Source organism: Vidua chalybeata, chromosome 21, assembly GCF_026979565.1.
Source record: "Vidua chalybeata isolate OUT-0048 chromosome 21, bVidCha1 merged haplotype, whole genome shotgun sequence".
Taxonomy (NCBI): Eukaryota; Metazoa; Chordata; class Aves; order Passeriformes; family Viduidae; genus Vidua; species Vidua chalybeata.
The window spans coordinates 7784773-7809990 of NC_071550.1; the positions used below are offsets into that span (position 1 = coordinate 7784773).

Here is a 25218-nt window from a genome sequence, read left to right on the forward strand (position 1 = left end):
TGGCCCCACTATTCCCTGTGGACTCTCTGTTCCTGTGTGACATGTTTGTCCTTTCTCCAGGTCCACCTACAGTTTGGGACAAGGGCTGTGGCTGCCAGTCAGTAAGAGCTTCGTGGTGCCCCCTGTGGAGCTTTCCATCAATCCCCTTGCCAGCTGCAAGACAGATGTTCTGGTGACTGAAGATCCAGCAGATGTCAGGTAGGAAGCAGATTTCTCGTTTTCTTCATGCCTCAGTGCCTATACTGCTCTTTAAATTGTTATTGAGGATGCAGTAATTTCTGTGATGATAGGTTTGATTCATTTCCTTCCAATAAGAACTCTGATGTGATTGCTCTCCAGGCTCTTTGGGCTGATGGGTCTGGGCCAGGCCTGAGTGTGTAACTCTGAAATCTGCCAGTACAGGCAGGTGAATTGGTAGGAACCTGTGGCAAGGCAATTTGAGAGTGGCTTAAATGTAATGTTAGAGTGGGATGCTCATGAAGGGTGAAAGGCCATGTTGCTTATCCAATAATTATACAATCAGAGTGTTTTGTTTGTTTCTTCTTTTTTGTTTGTTTGTTTGTGTTTTTTTTTGTTTTTGTTTTGTTTTGTTGTTTTTTTTTTTATTGTTGTTTGTTTGGGTTTTTTTTTTTTTTTTTTTTTTCTTTTTGGTGTAGAGTGAATGCCTGGACATTTTGCTGATCGCCTTGGTGGTAGTTATCCTCTTTGGTCTGGTTTACAAGGGTTTAACTGTAAATTATAAGAGTTTAATTCTGAAGGTATTTAGTGTGTATTCCCCTCTCTCTCATAAAATTAAGATTGAGCATGTGACTGTTGGGTGCCAGGGAGACTCCAGGTTCTCTCCCTTCCTTCTTGCTGCTTTCTCCTGTTGACTCCAGACACAATTTGAGTTGAAAATCCTTGGTTGTATTATGAATCATCTCCCTGGGCATCAGCAGGATCCTTGTATGCCCCCAGCCCCTTCTGTCTTGTCTTTTCCCAAAGTGAGGAGGAATGGATTTCCATTCTTCTGTCCCATCATCTTGGCAGGGCTGAAGTTGAAGCAAGAGCCTACAGAAGCTATGCCAGAGCCAGGACTGGCATCCAAGATGCCCTCACTTCCAAGTGTGTGCATTTTTGTTGCTAATTAGTGCTTGTTCTCTTTCCTGTGAAAAGAGACTGGTGGTACATATCTATCACAGTTTGGCTCTTTTAGGACCATTGTTTTTCTTGTCTGCAACAACTTCTGCTTCTCATTTGAGAAAGGAAGAGGTTTATGCTAACATTTTCCAAGCCAAAGTGCCAAGAGAACATTATTTATTTCTTTCCTCCTCACATCTTCATTAAAAGTGCCTCAGTGAAGGTAGAGGCTCAGAAGCTTGTTTTCTGCTCCAGTGCAGTAATTGTCTCTGGGCACTGCTCCTTGTGGAAAAGTCTCTGTTGGGATGGATGAATGCCAGGCAGGAGGAGGGGAGGTTTTGGCACAAGGCTGTTGCCTGATCCCCTCATAAATGGAACCTGAGCTGAGAATTCCAGGTATAAATATTGGAGTGGCTCAGGTAGAATATGGGAGGTGTGAGTTCATGGCACTTGTATCTTACACACAGGGGTTGCTGAATTATTAAAACTTTAATAAACGCAATAATAAATATTTGATGTTGAATTATGGAAGGTTTCACAGATACAGTGAGAAGTGAAAAGCAATCTATTATTCCTACATTAGAACTGAAACACTTCTCAAATGAGCAGCTGCAAACTCGGGATCCTCAGCACCCCGGGGTGGGTGGAACCCTCTTCTGAGGTTCTTGGGCACCTTCATGCAATAAGATCATTTCAGAGCTGCTTATCTTGCAGCCTCTTTGCTTTATCTCTGGACTAACACGAGCAGCTTCTCAGGGGAGAAGTTTTGGTGGTTCAGATGTTCAGGTGGTGATCCAGCACGTCAGGTGATCCAAAGTGTAGGTGCTCAAACACAGCCATCCCTCCCTGTGCCTGGAGAAGTTTCCTGGCTTTGGGACTGTGGCAGCACTGCTGTCCCTCCACGCTGGGAGCTCCTGCAGGTGAATCACAGAATCATTTGGGTTGGAAAAGACCTCAAGGATTGAATCCAGCCTGTGACCAATCCCCACCTTATTGCCCAGACTGAGTGCCAAGTTCAGATACTTCTTGAATATTTCCAGGGATGGGAATTCCACCACCTCCCTGGGCAGCCTCTTCCAATGCTTGACAGCCCTTTTCCAATGAAGAAATTCTTCCTGAACCTGCAGTGCTTGTGCATTAATACAGTCCCATCTCCATGCCACGGGGCAGACCCTGGGCTGTGTTCCACCAGCTGCAGCACAGCTGTGCTCAGCACCCGGCGTGCCCTGTTTGCTGTCCTGTGTCACTCTGATGATGGCTCAGTGCTCTGTTCCTTCTGTGTCTGTAATGATGAGCGTGCTGCATTCCTGCAGACCTTTCATTAGTCTGACACCTTTGGCTCTGGGGTCACTTGTTTTGAAGAGTTTAATGGAGGGAAATGGCAGAAAGCCTGCTTTGGAGAAAACAAGTGATGAAGTCTTTACAACTCAGAGGGTTAAAGGTTCAAATGTGGTCTTGTGTTTTTATGAAGATGCTTGAGATGCAGAGGGACAGGTGGGGCTCTGCCTTTCAGCAGCTCTCTGGGGAAAATGCTGCCTCCAATGCTGTTCTCTGTGTGTTTCACTGCTGGGCAGTGCAACAAGATCTACTTTGGTGGGTGGGAATGATGGGCCCAAACATTCCCCTGCTGCAGCCAAGTCATTAGAGAAACTTCCAGCAAACAGGAGCCAACAGGCTTTATGCAAACATCCCCCTCAGGATGCTCCAGGGGCTTCAGGGGACAGGACACAGCAGTGTGCAAAACTTGGTGCTGGATGTTTTAGGGCTGTGTGTCATAAATTAAGAATGAGAGTGCTTAGAGTTAATGAAACTTGCATATATAATTTATCAGTGACCATATTGAGCATCCTTTCCTCAGCCCCAGAGTCTGATCCTCCGCACAAGGATCGCATCAGTCACAGCCTGGGACTGTGACAGCCACGCTCACGGTGACGTCTTTGTTCGAATGAGCTTGGCCAGCAGTGCTGCAGGGCTCTCCCCATACTGGGCAGCCTCTGCCTGGGGTCCCAGGCTGGGCAGACTGTCCTTGCAGCACATCCCTGCCAGAACAAGAAATACATCCCAGTCCCACCTTGTCTGGCTTATTTTCAAGACCCCTCTTTGTTTCCCTTCCCATCTCTCTCTCTAACCGTCATTTTTCTCACAATCTGGTGTTAAACACAGTACTCTATACAATTTTGTTAAACTTATTACTGTTAGGTGTTCAATCCTTCTGCTAGCCTTCCCTGGACACCTTGCCATCTCTGCTGGAGCCTTTGGAAGGTACAGCTTGTCCTGTGGGTCAGGAATTGCTCCAATTGTGGCAGTGTATGGGAAGGACTCCCAGCCACAGCCCAGGTCCTACTGCCCCAGCACTGAGCATCCCTGCAGGGATAATAAAAGCATCGCTGTAGGGGATAATAAAAACATCCCTGCAGGGGATAATAAAAGCATCCCTTGGGGCACACACAGCTGTGGGGGACCAAGAGGAGAGCTAGCCCTGGGGGCAGAGCACGGCACTGGCAGACGCCCAGTGGTCACGGTTCACTGTGCCACCTGCTCTGCAGAAAAGTTGATAATTTCTGTTGAGCAGCTATAAATCAGAGGCACGAGCCTCAGCTGCTGCCTGACATGACATATAGCTCCATCGTTATGGCAACCATAGAAACAAATAAAAGCCTTGCCTTCGCTTGACAAGCCTTTGAGATGTCCTGATGGAGAGACAAGTGTTCAGCAGCAGAATGAATTCTCTTGAACTCGCTGTCGATTTATCTTCGTTTTGCTCCCAAGTGTGCCCCTTTGCTCTCTGAATTCTTTGCCAAAGTACAATCAACTGATTTTTTTTATGTCTGCTTTTTCTTTATTTGTTTATTATTTTTATTTTCAATTCTCTCAGAGGCAGAACACTCTGCTCCCCATCTCTGTGCCCTCATGAGTCCCATCTTCTGTCAAGGATGGAAGCAAAGATTTTTCTCCCTGCCCATGGCATTCACCAGCTCAGCCATGCTGTGCTCTTGCAGCCTCACTGCTGCCCCAGCCTTACAGGGGTTTGGAGTGATATTTTGAAGGGGTTTTGCAGTGATTTGGGCACTTGTGATTTTGCAAGTCAGTGGTGATCGCTGTGGTGTGAAGCTCCCTGGGAGTGGAGGAGGATGAAAAATGAAGTGGATGAGAAAGGCAAAGGGTATCTGGAGAGTGTGGAAACAGCTTTGCTATCCCTGATGTTTGCAGCAGCAAAACTCATCTGTCTGTGCCTTAACCTCCTTCCTGATCTGCAGGAGCACAGATGGATGGGTGCAGCTGCAGGTGAGCATCCCTCAAGGTCAGGAGGTCCGTGTGGGATGGGATATGGCATGCAGGCAGAGGGCACTCTGCCAGCTCTTGCCATTTGTGCAGGGGATGCCATGGGAACTTGATCTTTTTTCCCTTCTTTTCTTTCTGCTCCCCCCCCTGGAGCAGAGCAGGCTGTGATTTCAGGGTGTTCAGTGCCATAGGGACCCTCAGCCAGGAGGTTGGGGCAGAGGAGAAGCCCCTTTTTCAGGCTGCTCCTGAGCAGGGGCTGTGGCTCTCCTGCTCCGTTGGGGCCAATAAAAAGGTGTGAGTGGCTGCAGTCAATGGCCATGATGAATGGACAGCTTTGCATGATGGAGCAAATTGATCATTGCATCAGCAGGCACAAATTCCTCATTTCTGCAGAGAGGGCAATTCATTTCTGTGCACATCACAGAGACACCCTCATCCCCACAGACAACGTCCCTGTGCTCTGGCCTGCACTTCTTATCACCCCGAGATGCTGTTGTCTCTCAGAAAGTGCTGGAGAAGCATCTTTTGGTGTTAACACCAGGACAGAGGCAGCCTTTGGCCTCATCCTCTGGAGAGCAGGGACAGATGCTTTACAGAGAGGCAGCCACCAGCCCCTGCCCTGCAGCTGTCAACTGAGCTTCATCCTGGCTGCTTACCAGGATTTTTCCTCCTGCCTGCCTCTCGCTGTGATTTATGAGAGCAGGTTAGAAGAGTCAGGTACGTCTCACTTCGCCAGGGGGTGACTAAATGGAGATGTAATCTTGTGGCAGCCACCAAACGGTGTGAGCAGCAAAATAAGAGCAGTGTGATGGGGAAAGAGAAGAACCTCTCCCCCCAAAAAATGGAGCTGAAATCACCCAGGAAGGATCTAGGGTAGGTCAGAATTGAAATGTGGATCAACCCAGCACCTCTGGGATAGTGCAGGAATTTTACGACCCTCAACCTGTCTCTTCTTGGTCCATCAGCAGCCTTGGCATCTTTCATGCCCAGAATCCAGGGAACATTTCAGCCTTCCCTCATCCTGAGCTTTTAGTAACTCCTGCTGCAATAATGCTGAGTTTTACTCTCTGTGCTCTGCTGTGTGAACTCACTGCATTTTTGAGGTTTTAATGCTGTGCCGTAAAACTGCACAGAAAATGATCAAACCTCTTAGGGACAGGGGATGTAAATTTGGACCTGGCTTGTAGGCAAATCCTTCACAGGGAGCACCAGCACCAGTTACAAGTTTGGCAGCTGAGCAATTGCAGTTCCTCTCGTCCGTGGTGCTGCAGAGCCCAGGAGGGAAAAAAAACCCAGTGAGTGAACAGATTTTGTTTATATGTTTATTGAGACAATTAAAAATACCCCACACTTGCCAGATCTGCAAACACTGTCTCACACCCAGAATGATTCCCTTTGATGTCTCTGGGATCTCCTGTCACAGAGCAGGGTTTGGCACTGGGCACTGTAGCTTCTCCACACTCTCCATATGGATCTGCTGTTGTAGCTGTGTGTCCATCCACAGGGATGTGGGTGGATGGGATCTGTGTGGGATCTGTGTGGAGCCGGATCCTGCCAGGGCTGACACCAGCAGTGGTACTGAGGGTTTGGAGGGGGAGGCCAGGCTCTAACACACTGTGAATGTTTAGCAGAAAGGGTGATGCAAGGTAGCAAAATCAGACCTTGGGTTCCTGTGTTGGAAGGTGTTTTTTCCCTCCCTGTTTGATGTTGTTATTTGTTTTTATGTCGCTGCCTTTGCTTTCTGTTAACCAGCGGCTGGAGTGTGCTTTGTAGCTGCCTGTTCAAAGCACAGCCCCTTGGCCTCTCTGTTTATACAGCCTCTCTGTACTATTTTTCCTGAATTACAATTTTTTACCCCTATTTGAGTTTTATTACCTTTGCTTTTGTTTGCATTTCCTGCCTGAGAAAGGGACTAGAAGGTTTGCAGGAGGAAGGACCAGGCAGCTCCTACCCTGGCCCAGACAGGGTGCTGGGATGATGCCCAGCTGGGGCAGTGGCACTGGGAAATGCCTTTTCTTCAGTTATTTCTTAACACAACTCAGTGGAAAGAACTGGCACTATCCAAAAAAACAGTTCTGATGATATTTCAGTTGCCTAAAACTTGCCTGATGTGGATGTGATCTACTTTTCCTTTCCTGTTTTTATTTCCTGTAACAATTGCTGGATCACTTCAGCCGAAGGACAATACTAATAAAATTCAGTGGAGCCAAAATGTTCCTGGGAGTGTGCCAGGAACCTGTGACAGGCTCCACAGCCAGGGAGGAAAAAACAACTCTGTGGAGACAACAGGAATGGAGATGGACACAAGCAGGGCAGCTTTGTCCTTCTCTTAGGGCACTGCAAGAGGATGTTGTCTCTTGCAGGCTTGGAAAGGGCACCTCAGTGGGAGCTCAGGGAGAGTCCCAGACTTCCTTTTTCCTGGTAAAGCTGCAACGTGGAAGAGAGACCTCTAGGTTGATTTTTATGGGGATTTATTGATTGCTAAAGGCAAAAAGGGGATGCACATGCTGCTGCAGAGGAACATGGTCTCACTGTGGAGGGATGAGGGACGGCAGCTCGGGCCAAGGGGCAAAGCTCCCGTTTGATTTTCACCCCAGGGCAGCCAGGGCTGGGCACAGCCAGTGACCCAGGACAGCTGTGCTCCATGTAGACAAGTGAATTTAATTAGTTTCAGCTCCTGCTCCTCAGCAGCAGAGCCAGGGTGATGTTTCCACTCCTCAGTGCAGTGCCCTGCTGCTCTGGCTGCTGCCCTCCAGGGATTTTCTCCACTCCAGGATGTCACCCTTGCCCTTGTGGTGATTTATTAGGAAAAAAATGCCCTTTGTGGCTTTAGTACAGCACTTTCCAGGCAGCTCAGAGTAACTTTGCTCATGCAGTGCTGCTCCTTCTCATTCCACAGTTTCCAGATGCAGGAGAGATGCTCAGAAGGCCCTCCCTGTCCCTCTCACCTCCAGGCAAAGGAGCAAAATCAGCTCAAAATGAGTTTAGAAGCAACAAGAAGTTCAATTCATGGCTTACAGGCAAGTCCAGTGTTGCACAGGGCAGGAATGGTGTGTCCTGTGTGGCCTTGCCCAGTGGCTCACAAAACCTTTTCATGCTTTGTCAAGGCTGGATCAGGCTGAAAATCCACTGCCCTTTGCCTCCACTCTGCACAGATTTTGTATCATTCCCCTTTTGGCCTGTGTATTTGGTCTCCTTTTCTGATTTAGATGTTTTGAGTTCTGGTCAGGGCTTTTTCTAGTCTCCCCAAAGTGGGTTGCTGACTGCAGAGCCAAAAGCAAAATCTTCCTTGACTTTTTCCTGCTGCACATGTTTCAGTCCCGGCAATCTGGGTGGTGGTGATGCTTTCCCGGGCTCTTTGCTGGGAAACTTAACTGTGTTAAGCAAAATATTGTTTTCAGGGACTAAATCAAAGAGCAGTGCAAAGCTGGAGAGGTTTGGAAGGAGGACTGATGAGTGAGCGGGGGGAAAATAACATCAAGAAAATTAGGTGAAGCCTTGCAAAAAAATAATCCCATCTTGGGAATTGCCCTGCTTTCACTGCCTGAAGAATTACTGTGCCATAATCAATTCAGCTCTTGATGTTTCCTGCGGTGTTTTTGATATTATGAGATGCTATTGACTGCAACCAAGTGCCTTTTATCAAAAGTTAGATGGGTGCAGCTGGGGACCCACTGCTGCAGGCTGTGCCACGCTCAGGGCTGGACTCCAGCAGTGGTGATGTGAGTGCAGGCTGGGCTGGCAGTGCTGGGAAGGAGGGATGGGGATGGACCACAGTCTGTGTGTAACCTATCCAGTGCCTGTTTCACCTCCAGCAGAGGGAGCAGAAGTGGCTCCTGTGGAGCAGGCTGGAGAGGAGGCCTGCAGTGGATGAGGAGCCCCCAGTTGCACTGGGACATGTTCAGGAGTGCTGGCTCAGCAGCTGGATGAGTTTTGGGGGAGAACCTACTCCTGCCTCCTGCAAACAGGAGGTCTGGGCAGTGCACAGCAGAGTTCACCAGGTGCCACAGTGCCACAGCGCTGGGTGGCTGCATGCAAACTGATGTTTCACTTTCTGTGTAAGGCAGAGCTGTCTGTCCCAGGCTGGTGAGTGTCCCCTCTGCTGCTCTCCCTCCTGGCTGGTGGCTGCCCCCTGTCACTGCCTCCCACATCCATCCCAGCCCTGCCACAGGGCTCTCTCCCAGCAGCAGCTCGTGGGGAACTCTCTCCCAGCAGCACACAATTAACCCCAGCTAATACTTCCCTGCTTCTGCCGAGGGCTTAAAGTGACACAAATGAAGCAGCTGAGCATTAAAGCAGGATGCTGTGTAAATATGCACTGAGCTTTTGCAGAGAGAAGTCTCTTCATTTTCTTCACTCCACATTTCCTTTCTTTTTTTTTTTTTTTTTTTTTTTAATCAGCATGTATCCAACATAGACATGCCAGAGCTGGAGGTGTTAATTCTGACTGTGGGTGCTCTGGGTTTGGACTGTGGGTTCTTTGGGGCCATAGATGAGGAGTTTTAAAAGAGTTATGATAAAGTTGTGACTGAATAGATAAATGGCTCATCAGCTGATGAATCACAGAAGCACAGAATGGTTTGGGTTGGAAGGAACCTCAGAGATCATCTTGTCCAACCCCCCTGCCCACGATGGCTCACACTCCCCATTCCTGCTGGCTCCTGCATGTCCCTGAGGGAAGGGAGAGCTCTGGGGGCAGGGATGGCCGTCTGCTTACTTGAGCCAAGGATTCAGCCCTGGGTGTGTTGGGAGACCTGGCTGCTTCTCTTCCCTACAGGAACTTCTCAAGGACTTAGGGAGGAGCAGACCATTCCTACCTGATGTGACCATAGGCAAATCCAAGCCAACGCCTCCCACTCTCCTGCCTGGGTGCTGGGAGCTGGATCCAAGGAGAAGGAGCACTCCTGGGCTTGTGTTGATTTGCCTCAGTACCAGACCAGGGGTTTAAATGACTTTTTTGGGAGGTAAAAGCCATAATTTTTGCCTGAACAGAGCTGATAAATGATACAGATAGAGGAACAGCATTGGCAATGCTATTGTCCTGAAGGGCTTTTCATGGCATCTCACTGGGAGCTCAGGGAGGGTTACAGGATCCCTTCTTCCTGGTAAAATTGGGATATGCTGCATCACAGGCAATTCATTATAAATGGAAACCTCCTCTTTTCACAGAATCATAAAATACCAGGTTGGAAGTGGACCCTGAGGAATTATTGAAACTTGCTTTATACAAAGGGAAAAGAAAAGGAGCTTTTAGTATGGAAAACTTCACTGCAGTAAAAATAGCACCTGGCTTGCTTAAAAAAGCACAAGTGGGCAGCAGATGGACTTGGAAGCAGCAGGGGTGGCTGGGTGGGGGGACACCACCTGCAATTGGGGAGCAGCCATGCAAATGCTGCTTTGCAGGGTGGAAAAGAAACCACAGAAAATCCTGCCTCGGAATAGGAGGGATGGGAGGCTGCTCCTGTGGAGGCTGGGCATTGTCCTCCATCTGTCCCTGTCTTTTGGTGTCATTCCAGCTGTGCAGCTGTGGGTGACAGGGCACACAGAGGGTTGGGAACCTTCCCACAGATATTCCAACCACCTCTCCTACACAGACATCTTTCCCTGAATCACCAGGTCAGGCAGAGCATTCCCAGAATACCCCAAAGGATCTCATTTTTGGGGAGGGTGTGGGTTTGGCTGTGCAAAGCCCATCTGGAGTGGCTGGAGTGATGTCCCTGAGCTCTGGCCTCTCGGCAGCAGCTGTGACTGCATGACCTGTGTCAGCAGGTCACCTGCTAAAATGGACTATGAGTTTTGCAAGGTTCAGCCAGTCTGTCCTGGCTTTCCCAGTGGGAGCAGGGCTGGGAGAGGTTTGGGCTGGGAAGGCTGGAGCAGTTCAGAGGCAGCTGAGCTGGTTTGCAGGGCCAGCACAGTGTCTGCATTCAGCATGAGTCCTGCAGGTCTCTGGGTCAAGCACTCACACAGGCGCTTCCTCAGAGCAAAACCACAGAAATAAAACCCAACAGCGAGTGCTGGGTGACCTATTTAGGAAATCCAGGGCTCTGCTTGGACTTGATGCTGCACAGTCCTGGCAAAGTCAGCCCCACAGTTCTCAGGTGGATGAGCTCAGGGTGGTGTGGCCACCAAAATCAGAGGAGGCCACTCCTGTGGGTGGGTTCTGCACATGGCCAGCCTCCACAGGCCAAGGGGAACAGGGGCTGTGCTGCTCATCCTTGCTTTGGATGCAGGAGCAGGACACCTGCAGCACCTTTCAATGGCACATATGTGTCACTGCAGGTCCCCAGCTGGGTAATAATGAGCACTGACTCCATGATTGCAGAAGGCTGATCAATTGTTTTATTATCTCATCCTATTCTATATTATACTGTATTTATTAAGAAACTCAGTAACCCTCACAGCCAATCCCATCCAGCTTTGACCTAAGTGGTCAATCCATCCAAACACCATCCAGTGTCCAATTAAGAAATCACCTTTGGTAAACAAATCTCCATGACACATTCCACACGTGCACAACAGCAGGTGCAACAAGTGGAGATAAGAATTGTTTCTCATTCTTTCCTCTGATCTTCTCCCAGCCTTCCCCAGAACAGTGCCTGGGAAAGTCTGTGCCTGCTCTCTGTGCCAGGGAGCTGCTGCCACACAAGTGTGCCAAGGAACTCAGGGAATTGTAGATGCCCGTCCACCCAGGGGGATGGAATTAATGGGAGAGCCAGAATATTGGTCACAGACACGCATAGCTCTGGGGTGGGTTGCCTCATTCAGTCTCAGTTATCCTGTGACAAAACCTTTTTTGGTGGGATTCGCTCTGGCTTGGCCAAGGTGCTGTTAGCAGGGAGATGGCCTTGGCACTGAGGATGGCACCGGGCACTGCCCCACCCTGCTCTTGCTCTCTGAGCTGGGCAGTGGGAGCCTCGTGGGGAAAAGGATCCCTGTGACTTCAACACAGACAGAGTTTGCTGCCAAACTCCTCCACTCTCCAGTGAGATCATTAGTGTGAAAATCAAACAGGATCAGGGCCCAAAGGGCTTGAGAAATGGTACAAAAAGCTCCCTGTCACATCTCCCAGCACAACTCAAAGGCTGTTTTTGTACAGTCCCTGGGCCACCTCGTGATTTCATATCAATCCTTATCCACACTGCTTTACTCATAACTTCTGTGCATCACTCTATCAAGTTATCTGCTGAAGTCCAGACGGATCAGGTATTTCCCTTTCCTTAAAAAAAAAGTAAAAAAAAAAGCTGTCTTATCACAGAAAGATAAGGGGTGAATCTGATATTTTTCAAAATCAAGAGGGAGACACTGAGGAAGGGGACAGAGACCAGTGTGTCTGGCAGGAAGTGTCATCCCTCTGTCACTTGTCCTGCCTGGGTGTGCCTGTGGATGGGATTTCAACCCCCCCTCTGGGTCCATGAGCTGCAAAAGCTGCCATTGGCACATCCAAGAGCTCCCAGAGCTTCCACCAGCTTCAAGCCCTCCTGCCTGACCCCATCCCAAGGTCTCTGGTCCCCTCAGTGTCCCCTCCCAGTGCAGATCCCCCCTGCCCTCCCTGGAGTCCCCCAGGTAGGAGGAGTTCCTGCCTTTCCCAGTGACAAAATCAATACCAATGGCTTCCATTAATATTCTGGGAATGGCAGAGAAGATTGACTGCCTCATTAGCAGGCATCGTGTGAAACTCTGACAATAATTAACAACTCAACAGTCTTATTTGCTGGCCTATCACAGAAGTATTCAATCAAAAATGTAATTTGCTCGATGCTCCCATTTACCATAAAAAGAATATTCCTTCAAAGTTTTAAATAGACTAATTAAGAGGGAAGAAATACAGGGGAAAAAATTATTAACAGTATAGTTTTAATGGGAAATTACTGGAGCGTATTAATAATGCAATAACCATTTTTAACAGCTGTCTGTCAGTTTGTGGGCCGGGGTAATTAAATTAGTCACTAAAGGGTCACTCCAATTAGGTGTCAGAGAGCTGCACCGGGGCTGACGAAGGCACGTCAGGAGAAATGCTCTGGCACAAGGAGAAATGCTGATGTTGAAGTCAGAAATCCCCAAGGACCCTGCAGAGGTGGGAATCCCTGGTCACATGAGGCAGCAGCACCTGCTTGGTTCAGGCGTGCCAGGAGAAGGGAGGAGCGGGGCAAAGCTTTGTGCTGGCAAAGGCTGGAAAATAACAAGGAGGAAGAGAGTTATGTGAGCGTGAGCATGGCCCGGGGTGGCCTCCGTGACGTCTGCTTCAGCCTGATGCTGCTCAGGTTTTTAATCTCTTTTCCAGAGCCAGAAGGCAGCGATGCAGGGGATTTTTGGCAATTTCTTTCAAGGCTTTTATATTCTGCGGGTTTCAGGCTTGTGTTCCCCCTTCCTCCACCCCTTCTCCCTTTCTGAAATGAATTGCAGTTAATTTTGGATGTTGTTGAGCCTGCAAACACATCTTTCTTGCCGCCGGCCCATTAAAAAAATATATTTACAGTTCCATAAAGCAAAGCCAGCTGCCAAGGTAACGTCCTGCTGGCTCCCCGGTGTTCTGGGCGCAGAGTAAGGATTTGGAGAGGTTGGATTTGGATTTGCTTCTGTGAGTACAAGGAAGATTTTAAGCCCAACAGAGAGGTTTCTACCTGAGAAAATCATTCTGTCCTGCCTGGGGAGGTCTTGTAGGGAAGCAGGGTGCCCAAGGGACCTGGGGTGTTTGGGTTCAGGGCCAGGGAATGCTGCTGCAATTCCCTTTCCTTCTCCCCTCCATCAGTCAGGATGTGGATGCCTGTGGGTCTGAGCAGGAAGTGATTACACCTTCCAGCATGATTTTTTTAAGATTTCATCAATTTTCTCAGTTTTGTATTGAAGTAGGACCTTTTCCATAGTACGACTGTGTGGAGAAATAATTGGCTATGAAGCAGTAATCAAATCCTAGAGGAAAACCTTCATCCATCAAGAGGTACCAGGCAAAGTGGTGGTTGGGGTGTTTGGAGGGCACAGAGGTCTCTGAAAACATGACCTACATCGTGCAGAACAAGGACATAAATTTCCATATATTGGCTGTATATTTGGGCTTTTCTGGGCAACTTTCCTGCTCTTATTTTACATTTTCTCACTCTCAGGACCTGTAGGTGACAGAGGGGATGGCAAAGCCTGTGTGTTCCCCTGAGAGGTTTCGATTTTCATGAATCAACAGAAGGGTTTTTCCATAATTCTTTCTCACATCATCTCCATTGGAAATTTAACTGTGGAGACGCCCTGATCTCTCTGAAGTGCTTGGGCTTTCTCCTGCTCTTTTTCTATCATTAAGACATGTGTAAAGCTAGAAGTTGCTTTAAGTGGGTGATATGGGCAGAAAATGTGCTCCACATGGCACATGGGAGTTAAATGCTACCCAGTGGAAGCAGCTCTGCTTCAGCTGTTGGCTCCTCAGATCACTTCAAGAGGAGCACGAGGAGCATCCCAGGTGAAGGGAAATAATAAAACCCACCAAAATATCCCAACAACAGAAAGAACCCCAAACCTGTGCCCACCCTTCCTGCAGCCTGGGTGGGCACTTGGGCAGAGGCAGGCCCTGCTCTGTCTCCGCATGAGGGGGAATTACAAGCCATATAGATTATTTTAATGGCCGTATTACTTCCAACTGTGCCTCCACCATCTGTTCTTCCCCAATTACAGATGCAGAAACCCAGCATGTTTCCCCATTCGGGCTGTAGAGGATGAAATACAAGCGTTGTAAAAGGGTGTATATTCTCCCAACAATGCTGTTGGCACCTGTGAAGTTTTCCTGGTGCTTCTGCCAGGTCAGGATGCTCAGCTTGGTCCCTCTGCTCTGCATCCTGGCCCATTCCCGTGTCCTTGGTGGCAGAGGGAGCTGTTAATAAAAGGAAGAGGCTGTTTTGCTACAAGATTTGTCTAAGCTGTGTGGGGCAGCTGAATTATTAACGCTGACCAAGCGTCTCAAGTGCTACAAAACTCGACAAGAACCTCTTACCTCTGGCACCGTGATAAACAGGATTGAGGCACGGTGGGAGGGAGGGAATTAAGATAGGACATCAAAGACTGGATTCCATCAAGTAAATCATGCCATTGCTCCAGTAAAAGAGCCCCTAAATGTTTTATTAGGGATTTTCAACAACTACCAAAATTAAGATGGAAGGGATGAATTATTAAAAAATAGATTAACTAAACCAGCCACTGAATTAAACATGAAAGGTGCGTGGCAGGAGGAGCACAGGCACTGTGTGCTGCAGGCATCTCAGTCCTTCAGCCAGGCATGCTGCAAGGGTCTGGAGAGGGTGAATGGGGGCATGGAGAGCCACAAGCTGCTCTGCCAGGTCAGGGCTGCAGTGCCAGGGCATGGAGAGACTGGCTGCAGGGTCAGGAAAGCAGCATGCCAGGTGCCGCAGAGGCATCAAAGGAGGGGGTTCTACCTGGGGGGGATGCAGGTTGAAGATGTGCAAGGGGTAGCCAAGGAAATAATGCTGGTCCTCTGTTAAATAATGCAGAGGGGTAAAAATAATTCAGGCAAGGAGACTTGCCTGAAGTACTTGAACCAGGATCTGAACTTCCTTTTCCTGTGTGTAAATCTGGTTTTACCAACTCAAAAACACCTGTGGCAGGACAGAGACTGAGAATGAGACTGGGACAGGGACTGGGGATTGATTGGCTTAGGGGTTGTGATGGGCACTGGGCAGCTGCTCCTCCAAGTTTGATGCCTATGACATTGGGTAAGGGTAAATGAGGGTTTGTAGGGGCCAGAGAGCCCCAGGGTGAGGGGATGAGTGAGGAGGGCTCCTGTGGCCCCTCCCTGCAGTGCTCCTGGGAGAACAGGACATGGTTTGGGTGGTGCCAACATCTGGAAACAGCTGGAAAAAAGGGTCTGTCCATGCGCCTCCATAATTAGGCCACATTGTTCTGCCCCTGGTTGCTTCTTGCACTAAATCTTTCCTGTGGCAGCAGCTCTCTGGCACAGAGAGCAGGCACAGACTTTCCCAGGCATTTTCCCAGGGAAGGCTGTGAGAAGATCAGAGGAAAGAATGAGAAACAGTTCTTATCTCCACTTGCTGCACCTGCTGTTGTGCACGTGTGGAATGTGTCATGGAGATTTGTTTACCAAAGGTGATTTCTTAATTGGACACTGGATGGTGTTTGGATGGATTGACCAGTTAGGTCAAAGCTGGATGGGACTGGCTGTGAGGGTTACTGAGTTTCTTAATAAGTACAGTATAATATAGAATAGGATGAGATAATAAAGCGATTGATCAGCCTTCTGCAATCATGAAGTCAATGCTAATTATTACCCAGCTGGGGGCCTGCAGTGATACAAACACACCTGTTAAAAGTAGAGGCAGTCTCTTAAAGTCTTCCTAAAGCAGTGTGATCCCAGTTTGGTGTTTCTGTGTCCTCGCAGTACGACCTGTTCTGACATTCCCCATGCCAGGATATGGCAGCCTGTGCAGGTGAAGCACGGGAGAGAACAGGAGGTGAAGAGATGCTGTTGTCTGTGGTTTGTTTTGTTCCAGCCCCTGGGAGGGTGGGAGCATTGTGGGAGCATCATCTCCAAGTGCTGGAAATTTCTGTTTGTTCCCTCTCTCTTTCTTCTTCCCCAAGATGTTCAAAGCTCTTACTTGGAAGTCTACAGTCAAACCCCTGCGAATGCCAGCAGTAGTAGAACTGCTGGGAGCAATTCACAGTGTCTGCAGCAGCACTGCTTTAAGGGGCACTGATGGAACGAGTGGAGGCTTCATTCATAATAATAATAAACCGCTATTTTGCGGTTCTACGCCGCTTTTAATCTTCACAACTCAAAGGAACATTAATTAACTGTGTGGCACAGTGGGAGGCAGGTAGCTGCTGTTGTCCCCGTTTTACAGATGAGGAGGCTGGAGCACTGGCACATCCTGCAGCCTGCCCACAGTCAGACAGTATTTCACCCTCTGGCTCTGCAGATGATCCCAAAATGCCAGCTCCTGCTCGGAGCTTTTTTCTTGGGAATGCTCTCCTGTGGCAGGGCGGACTCTCAGGAGTTCTGATGTCATTGGCATTTCTTTATGCCCAGTTTGGTTTTAGATAGATGGAGGTGAATATTGCTGAAGCCAAATGAGAATTTTCTAATATGAATTAGTCCAAATGCCAAAAGCAAGTTCCTTGCCCTCGGGCCAGCGACCGGGCAGTGTTCCAGCTCTGCAGTGCTCCTTCCATCAGGAGAAAAGCTTGGAGAAACATGTAAAGCTCAGTCTTTGCTATGATCCCCACTTTTCACTAATATGTCTGGAGAAGCCTGTTTGGATGAAACAGCAAAAATTGAACCACTGACTGTTTTCCTGCTCAGAAATCCCCAGGTTTGCCTCTCCAGTGAGCTCTGCCTCCAAAACCCTCCAGCTTGAGTCTTTTTCAAGAGTCACATTTACAGAGGTTTGCTTCTGCTGCTGCTTATTGGTTGAGAAATTGATGCTTTGGCCCTTGTGTGTGTAATCAGAGGGGAGTCTTGGCTTGTGTTTTGGGCGAGGCTCTGGGTAATCCTCACCTCTCCTCACAGGGCACCGGGCTGGCATCGCTCTCTCGCTGCTGTGGTGTGAAGTGAGTCAGGCTGAGAGATCCACCCCCGATGAGCAGTGGGGTTCATCCTGCCACGGACACCGGGGAGGAAATCAGCCCTCCCTTGCTCCCTGCCCACTCTGAGAGCCCTCCTGATGCTCACACTCCCCTCTCTACCTGCAGGCTGCCCTGGACTCTGAGGGATGCTCCTGGCATCCACCAGATCTTCATCCATTGCTCTCTGGTGGTTTTCAGGGTTTGTGGTGGGACACGGCCATGGAAGGCCATGTGTCTGTGTGGCTGTTTCTAATGCCTTTTAAAGGAAGCAAATTACATTTTGGGCACCCTCCTCAGCCCCTCGAGGCAGACCGTGGATTAGCATGGTGGCTTTTCCATTTAGTCTTCTTAATTAAGACAGACACAAATAAAGGTGGTGAGTGAAGTATGATGTGCAGGAGAAGGAGGGTGGTCCTGCAGTGTGCAAACATGCTCTTGTCTTTCTTTTTTACCCTTTTTTTTTTTAATCTCCTGTCATCAATCTCCTGTTGCTAAGTGTGCAGCTGGAGAGAGGGTTCCTAGGCAAAGTTCCTGCTGATGGATTCTGACAGATCTAATCAGGCAGGAATGGTGATGACCACGTCCTACACTGCTGTGAATTGTGGTTCAAACCTAATATCCTTCACCACGACGTGCTGTGGCAACTGAAACGAACCTGATGGCTGTGATCTGGCTGGCCTGAGGGGAGGAATGCTCCCATCACAAGCACACCTACCTGTAGCTCTCATCATTGCCTGTGGGACCGGCTCCCTGATGCATTCCTTGCAACCCCTGCCGTCATGCAGCTCTACTGCAGGCCTTTAATGTCTCTCCCAAGTGGTGTTTCACCTGTCTAATGCTGTGGGTGATCTCAAGGCCTTACTCCTCCATCTCCCTAGCATCTCTTGCAAGCAGTTCCAGGGCTGTAGGCTGGGACTGATTTGATGGTGCTCAGGAGTGGCTTAGAGCACCTCTAGGTCTGTATCCAAGCTAATCCCCAAGGCTGCCGTGTCCAACCATTGGAGATCTGGTCTGTGGTGCTCAGGGCGTGGTTCAGCTCTTTTTTACTGCCTTAAAGCAGGGGGATCATCCACAAATGAACCAGTTTCTCCCTGTGAGTTTGGAGGAGCCCAAAGCAACCAGTCCTGTGTGTATCTGTGGATGAGCTGAATCCCATGCTTGGCCTCTCAGGTCTGGGGCAGGGTTGGTCTGGCCACTCCAGGACCAGCAGCAGTCAGGTCTCAGCCCTGCACGGGCTGGGCACCCATTCTGGACAAAGCCCCTGGCACCAGCAGATGCTCAGTTGCAGGAATGCAATCCCCTGTCATCTCATCTCAGGATTTGGTCTGGGATCATATGTTTTAAACACATCAGACCCAGTCCCATGGCACAGTTCCAAGCCTTGGCAGAGGCAGCACAATTCCTGCCTGCCAGTGCTGAGCTCCCAGGTGAAACACCCTTACATGGGATACAACCATGCCCTGCTTCAGCCTCTCTGCCTTTAACCCTCTCTCCTCCTCAGGCAAATGATGATATTCCCTGTTCCACGTCCAACTCCCCACTCAATTTATCTTGTTTATTGACCCAAGCAGAAAGTCAATGTTTTCTTCATCTGCCATTTGCTTCAATGGCAGCCAATTTGGTTCATCCAAAAAAACCACAGATGCAACAGAGTTTAGCATCAGATTTTTCTCCTTTTATTTTTTTTTTCCCTTCCTTTTTTAGATGCTGATTATTCTTTTTTCCTGAACACACCTGGCCCTGGACACAGCTTGGCAGCCTTTGCTGTACGATATGGCTGCAGGCAAGGCTAAAAATGTGCAGCAATTACCCCACGAGCTGCAGAGCCAGGAGGGAGCCTGCGGGTCAGCTCATTACAGGCAGGGGATGCTGCAGCCAGGGCTGCCCGTGCCCTCCTGTGGGAGCTGTTTGTTTGGGAAATGTTGGCCTTGGGGGCTTTCATGGGCATTTGGAGCTCCGTCTCTTCCTCAGAAGTCCAAAAGTGATGCTTTGCAGCCATTGCCCGGATCAGAGCTTCCCAGGCTGTGTTTGTGCTGGGGGTGGGATGTGGGACGTGTCTCTGGTGGGATATTCATGGCACTACAGATCAGGAAAGGCTCGCTGAAGGAGTTGAAGGGGTGCTGTGAGTGCAGGGCTGAACACAGCCTCTGCCCCAAGGAGTCCTCAAGGTGGGATCAGTGTGTGGCTGCTCTGAGGTCTGCCCAGGCAGTGCCCCCAGCCAGAGAGGCACAGCTTTGCAGGGCAGGCAGAAGAGGAACCCCCCCGGCAGTGTGGGTGCAGTTTTAGGTAATGACCAAAGTGATTTTATGAGATGTGCCTACTGCACAAGGTGGTCCAGACCTTCCCCAGCCACCAGTGCCCATCACCTCCCCTGAGCCAGCAGTGGTGGCTCTCCCAAACCAGCACAAGCCCCTCTTTCTCTCCAGGGTAGGAAATTCTTTGCTCTGAGGTGCCAACATCTCCAGGCAAGGGTGGGATGGGTGGCTACCAAAGGCAGCAGCAGGTCAAGTTGCTCCTCACCTCTGGAGACCAGACCCATGGAAGTGTGCGACATTCACATTCTCTGGACAGACAGACATAATTCTGTCTTTCAGGAGAAGCACAGAGAGAAGAAGGGAAAACAATCTTTATCTCTGCTCCTTTGTTTTCCCCATGTGGAATGTGGTGTGGAGATTGTTCACCTGCAGTGATTGCTGGGCTGGATTCTGGTGAAGGTTGTCTGGGGTCAGTGACCAATGGGATCCAGCTGTGGTTTGGGCTCTCAGCAGAGAGTCATGAGTTTGAGCTAGCTAGGTAAGTAAGAAGTAAATAGTAGGATAGTAGAGTATCTCTTTAAATAGTATATTAATGTGATATGGTATAGTTTTAATAAAGCCATCGATCTAGACCCAGACATCCTCATTTCTTCCCGTCGGGGGTCGCCTGATTGTCCGATAGAGGTGGTTTCCTCAGAAGAGCTCAGTGACCAGTGGCTTCCAGAGCAGAGTGCAGCCCTTGTGACAAACCCACCTGTGCTCCACGGAGCTGCCCCTGGCTGCTGGGCACCTTGGAAAACACAGTCTGCTTCAGGTGCCTAGATGAGAGCCAAGCCCTTTTGAAAAACCTGCCCAGACAGATGGAAAACCCAATGCAAATCTCTCCCCAGGTATAAAATTAATTGGACTCTAACTTCAAAGAGTACTTCTGGAAATGAGCTGTAAATAATCTGGTTGTGCCTCAGTTCCTCTGTCTGTGGACATTCATCTGGCTTTTTTTGAGCCAGTGAGTGTTGCTGATGGAAGATGCTATATATAGCAGCAAAGCTATGCATATATGGATGCATATGCATAAATGTATCCCTAGTAACTGACCCAGGTGTGTGATGTTTTCTATAGTACAGCTGACAGGTTTGTTTTCAAAAAAAAAAAAGCTTCAGTTTTGCTCCCTGTGGACTCTCACACGTCTCCTTTTGCAGCTGTGTGCAAGTTCTCTGACATGGGCTGCTTGCTCACCCTCTGCCATGGCTGGAAGCCACAGAAGTTGGGATCTGGTGACCCCGGGAGTCACCAGAGGGGTTGGTGTCATGCAGAGGGGTTGGTGAAGGTCACCCAGGTGTGAGGGTCTCAGCGGGGCTCAGCTGGATGGAGCTTTATGGCAGAGCTTGGTGTTGCTCCTGCTGAGCTGTGGGGCTCAGAGCTGGCTCCTCCAGGGCTGTCCTCCTGCAGCCAGCATTCCATTGGGATCTGCATTCCCAGCAGCCATTCCTGCCTGTGTGGAGATGGCTGGTCCCTGGCACCCAGTTTCCGAGGAGCTCGGCGCTGTCTGTTGTCAGCGGATCGATAGGAACATCTGTGAAAAATCAGGACATGGATATCTGATCCAGCAGCCCTGGCTGTTTCCTATTTATCCAGTCTAATTCTATCAACGTTTCTGAGTGCTTATCAGCTCCACATCTTGACTCTTTATATGTGTATAGGAGCCCCCCCAGTCGCTGGGCAATGAGAGGGGTTGAGTCTGAGCTCTGGCCCCTCCCTCTCCCAGTTTCCTTCCAAAATCCAACTTTTCCTCATGACCCTCATGAACTGCTCCAGAATCAGATCCAGAAGAGCCCACTAGGACAAAAAGCTTGTCCAAAATACCCCAGAAAGGAGTCAAAGGGAAAGAAAACCCCAGTGAGCCATTCATGCCTAAGCAGAGGCAGAAATCTGAGTTCCAAGCTGGCATTTTCCAGCGTGCCACTGCAAAATGCTGGGGATGACCAAAGCCCCCATACTGATCTGTCCCATGGGGCAGGGTAGGACATCTCTGCTTCTGTGGGGGGGCATGGGGCCCAGGAGCAGGGATGGATCCTGTACATGGGCCGGGGTCCTTCCACCTCCTCTCTTGTCTTTCTGGCCCCACTAGCAAGCAAATTCCCAATTTCTCAGCCAGGGAAGCAGGGTGGAGAGATGCAAACTGGCACAGCCAAGTTCCTGTTTGGGCTAGAATATATATCTGGTTTAAATGGGAAAATCCTTTAGCTCATGCCTTGGGAATGCTGAACGAGCTGGGACCTGAAATCTTGGTTTGCTGGTGGCTTGGAAGGGCAAAGACAGGGGGAGGGTGGCTGGATGCTCCTGTTTTCTCCAGCATGTGACCTCCCACACTGGGAGTGGATACAGGTGAGGTGGTGAGGAGATGCCCAGAGCTCCTCACAGCACTGAGTTTAATGGCAATTTTGCCATTAATGACATTTTTTTGCCATGTCACGTGGAATCCATGTGAATCTGTGTTGTATTTGAACCTGCCTAGGTAGGGCTGCAATCACTGCCTGGTACTGGAGTGGCCTGATCCATCTCACGATGTTTTCAGCCTGTAATAATTTAGGGTGAGAGATCTCAGGCCTTCTGTCTTGGCTTTTGCTTGATTGCTTGTTTTTGTAAGATTTCTGTTTCTCCCCTCCAGGCAACACTGTTGCAGAGAATTGAGGCAGGCATTTTGTAGAGGGTCTTTCTTTAAGAGGCAAAGAATTGCCTTAATTTGTCCAGCTCAGAAGTGCTTTTTGAAAAACTTGCTTTTTGAATTGCTGCACACAGCGTGAAGCCTTGTTTGGTTTTAGCCATGAAAGCCAGCAGCAATTGTCCATCCCTGAGCACAGAGACAGCAGCTGGCCAAAACCACCGAGTTTGGGGCTGGTGGGGGAGCTGGGAGAATGGAGGAGAGGAATGGGATATACTGGGACAAGCAGTGAGAGGGCAGGGAGCAGTCAGGGAGGAGCCTGCCCAGGTGATGCTGCCCCAGGGAGAGCTCAGCCCACCAAAGGTGGAGTGATGCTGCATCCTGCAGCTGCTGCTGGAAAACATCCTCTTTTTCCAGGCTGAACATTTTCCTCCCTGCCCGGAATGAAACCCCCAACAGCTCCTCTTTAGCAAACGTTGCCAAGTTTGCAGAACTCCAGAGCTGGAAGTGCCAGGGTTAGTTTGCTCTGCAGCCTTCAGGCAGCCCCTCTGTGCATATGCATTATGGAATCATCTTTAATGGCATGATCATATCCTAGTTTTTCACCTTTGCCTCGCTCAGCACGGCTGATGAACCTGCTCTGGGAATGATCTGCATTAATGTGAAGCTGTAAAAACTTCAGCTGAAGTCAATGAGAGCTGTACTTTGAGCAGGGAAAGTGTCATTTAATGCTAAGCGCTCTGAAAAATCACATCTAAATGTCTCAGGTTTGGTGCACGTAGTGGAGTGGATGTTTTTTACATCACTGTGCCTGTGCCTTGGCTCCCTGTCTGTAAAATGGGAATGATAACTGGGAGATTGGGAACTTAATCACTTTATTTGTTGTGAAATACTGCTGCTTCTTGGTGTTGAGTAAAGCATAAGTAAAGCATAGGCAAGCATAAGCTCCATGAGGAGCTAAGTAATTGTGCATGCAGAACAGTGCCTGGATAGAGTACAATAAAGTAGGAGCTGTGTGTCCTCCAAGGAAGAGAAAACAAGATGCTGAGAAGCTGCAGAGGAAGTTGTTTGCAAGGGGCTGAGAAGCTGTGGATGTTCATAGGTGCCCAGGGGTGGGTTTTGGGAAGCCTAAACTGAGCTCTGGACTGTTTCAGGCATGCCAGGGCTCCTGGCTGCAGCCTGGCACCATCACCTTTGGCATTTGGGGAGAGATGGGTCCTTAGGATAAACCCTCCTGGATGTGGTCTTGGCGTGAACACCCTCATCAAAGGCAAAATTACTGGAGACTGCATTAAGATTGTCCTGGCATCACCAATAATTTCATTTATTGCACCTTTTCTGTGTGCCAAGGCCAGTGTGATTGCTCTGTTCTTGCCATGCCTGTTGGACCTTGGTGTCTCCCTGGCAGTGCCCATCGTATCTGCTGGGGTGGTCAGGGGGACACGATGCTTGGCAGTGCTGGGTTTCCTCCTGGCTGGTGTCTCCAGGTGCTTGTTGTGGGATTGCTGTCCCATTGAGAGCACCTGCAGTGCTCCAAGCTCCTGTGCCATCCCATCCCATCCCATCCCATCCCATCCCATCCCATCCCATCCCATCCCACATTTTGCTGCTGAGGTTCCTGACACACAGGAGCATCCAGCACACTGGAAATGCATCCTTGCTGAATTTGGGATGGATTACAGACAGATTACAGCAGGCACCAGCACATGCAATTCCCAGAACACTTTCCTGACCGTGCTTTGCCATCCCTCTTAAGGCTCATGTGCCTTTTCTTAACCCTCTCAGCACTGACGTTGCCCGGGAGACTGAGCTAGCACCTCCTGCATTTCCTTTGGCTTGTGCAGGGTTGAAACCGCAGCCACAACCTTCCCTGAAGCAAGAGAATACTCAGAATTAAAATTATCTAGTTTAATTCATCTGTGATTCCCTGGTCCTTCATGTGGCAGAGCTGTGCTGGCTCTGAGGGGGCTGCAGTGAGGTGCAGGGTCCTTGTGAACCCCAGCATCCCTTGGGATGTGCTTTCCCAGCTTGCTTTTGTCCCAGAGTGTTTGTTTTCGCTTTCCTTGGCTGTAATTAAATTCCTGGCCCTTTGCTTGCAGAGGTGAGCTTCAAAACACTCTGGTGGAGGGGTGGTTTTATTGAATCTCCAGCAAATTATTGATGCTTGCTGGGGAATTTTTCACACTTTGAACCTCAAGGTTTTTGGGAGAGTGTTTTTGCAAGTGTTTATTATAGTATTGTCACAAGAAGCGAGACTACCCAGAAAATTTATAGCAAGCAGCTCATCAGCTGTGGAATGTCAGCACAGCACCGTTGAAATGCCTTCTCCAGTGTCACTCAAGTGAGGATGATTTCTCCCAGCTGAGGACCTGGATAGTGGTTTTTCTTCAAAACTTCCAGCACTATTACAGTGGCTGAAAAGTGGTTGTCAGTGTACTGGGCAGAAAATAATTTTTTTTTTCCGACATGAAATAATAAATCTGATGCAGGCACATCACTGGGGCACCTGGTTAAAGATAGGAGCTGCAGCATGCCAAAGTTTCAGGCTGTGAAGTCCCTTCAGGTGAGAAGCTGCCACCACCTCATGAGCTCCTTCAATGCTGGGGATGGGTATTAACATTTCCAGAACATTCCAGCTTGGTCAGTGTGTGAATGGACTTGCTTGGCACATGGTTCAGTGCTGTAGGAGATGGGTGCTGCACTCCCCACAGATATGGATATCAGGAAGAAATCTTTCCCTGGGAGGGTGGGCAGGCCCTGGCACAGGTGCCCAGAGCAGCTGTGGCTGCCCCTGGATCCCTGGAAGTGCCCAAGGCCAGGCTGGACAGGGCTGGGAGCAGCCTGGGACGGTGGGAGGTGTCCCTGCCATGGCAGGGGTGGGATGAGAGGAGCTTTAAGGTCCCTTCCAACCCAAACCAGTCTGTGATCCATGATTAAATGCTGCAGGGATGCAGGAAAGGGCTGTAGAGAGAATGGTCTCTTGCTGCAGCCAGAATAAAAATTGAAAGGGTTGAAATCCCAGAAAAAAAACATATTCTGTTGCATTTAAATTGGAGACCACCTTTCTCAGGTGATCATTTATTGCATGTTCATTATAATTTGGGTGTTTAACTGCATGGCTCTCAGTATGGAACAGCTGAGCCTGTAGTGCAGCAGACCCAGCTGGAATTGTAGTGTGAGTGTGGGAAGTGTTAAAAGTACTAAAAATAACTTGGGAGGCATCTTCAGTTGGCCACCCAGCAGCGGTGAGCACTTTCCATCCTCTTCTCTGTCGCCTTGGCTGCCTGTCTAAAATGTGAAAAAAATCATCACCCCCACTGTACA

The 25218-nt window shown here is 49.3% G+C and overlaps 1 protein-coding gene across 1 annotated transcript in view; it reads left to right on the forward strand.

The window, feature by feature from the left end:
• ASTN2 (astrotactin 2) overlaps nt 1–25218 on the forward strand; it is a 320575-nt gene that overhangs the window by 139908 nt on the left and 155449 nt on the right. The window contains exon 10 of the mRNA XM_053961860.1: nt 61–198. Within this exon, the coding sequence (XP_053817835.1) occupies nt 61–198 (138 nt within the window). The remainder of the gene's footprint in view (nt 1–60; nt 199–25218) is intronic.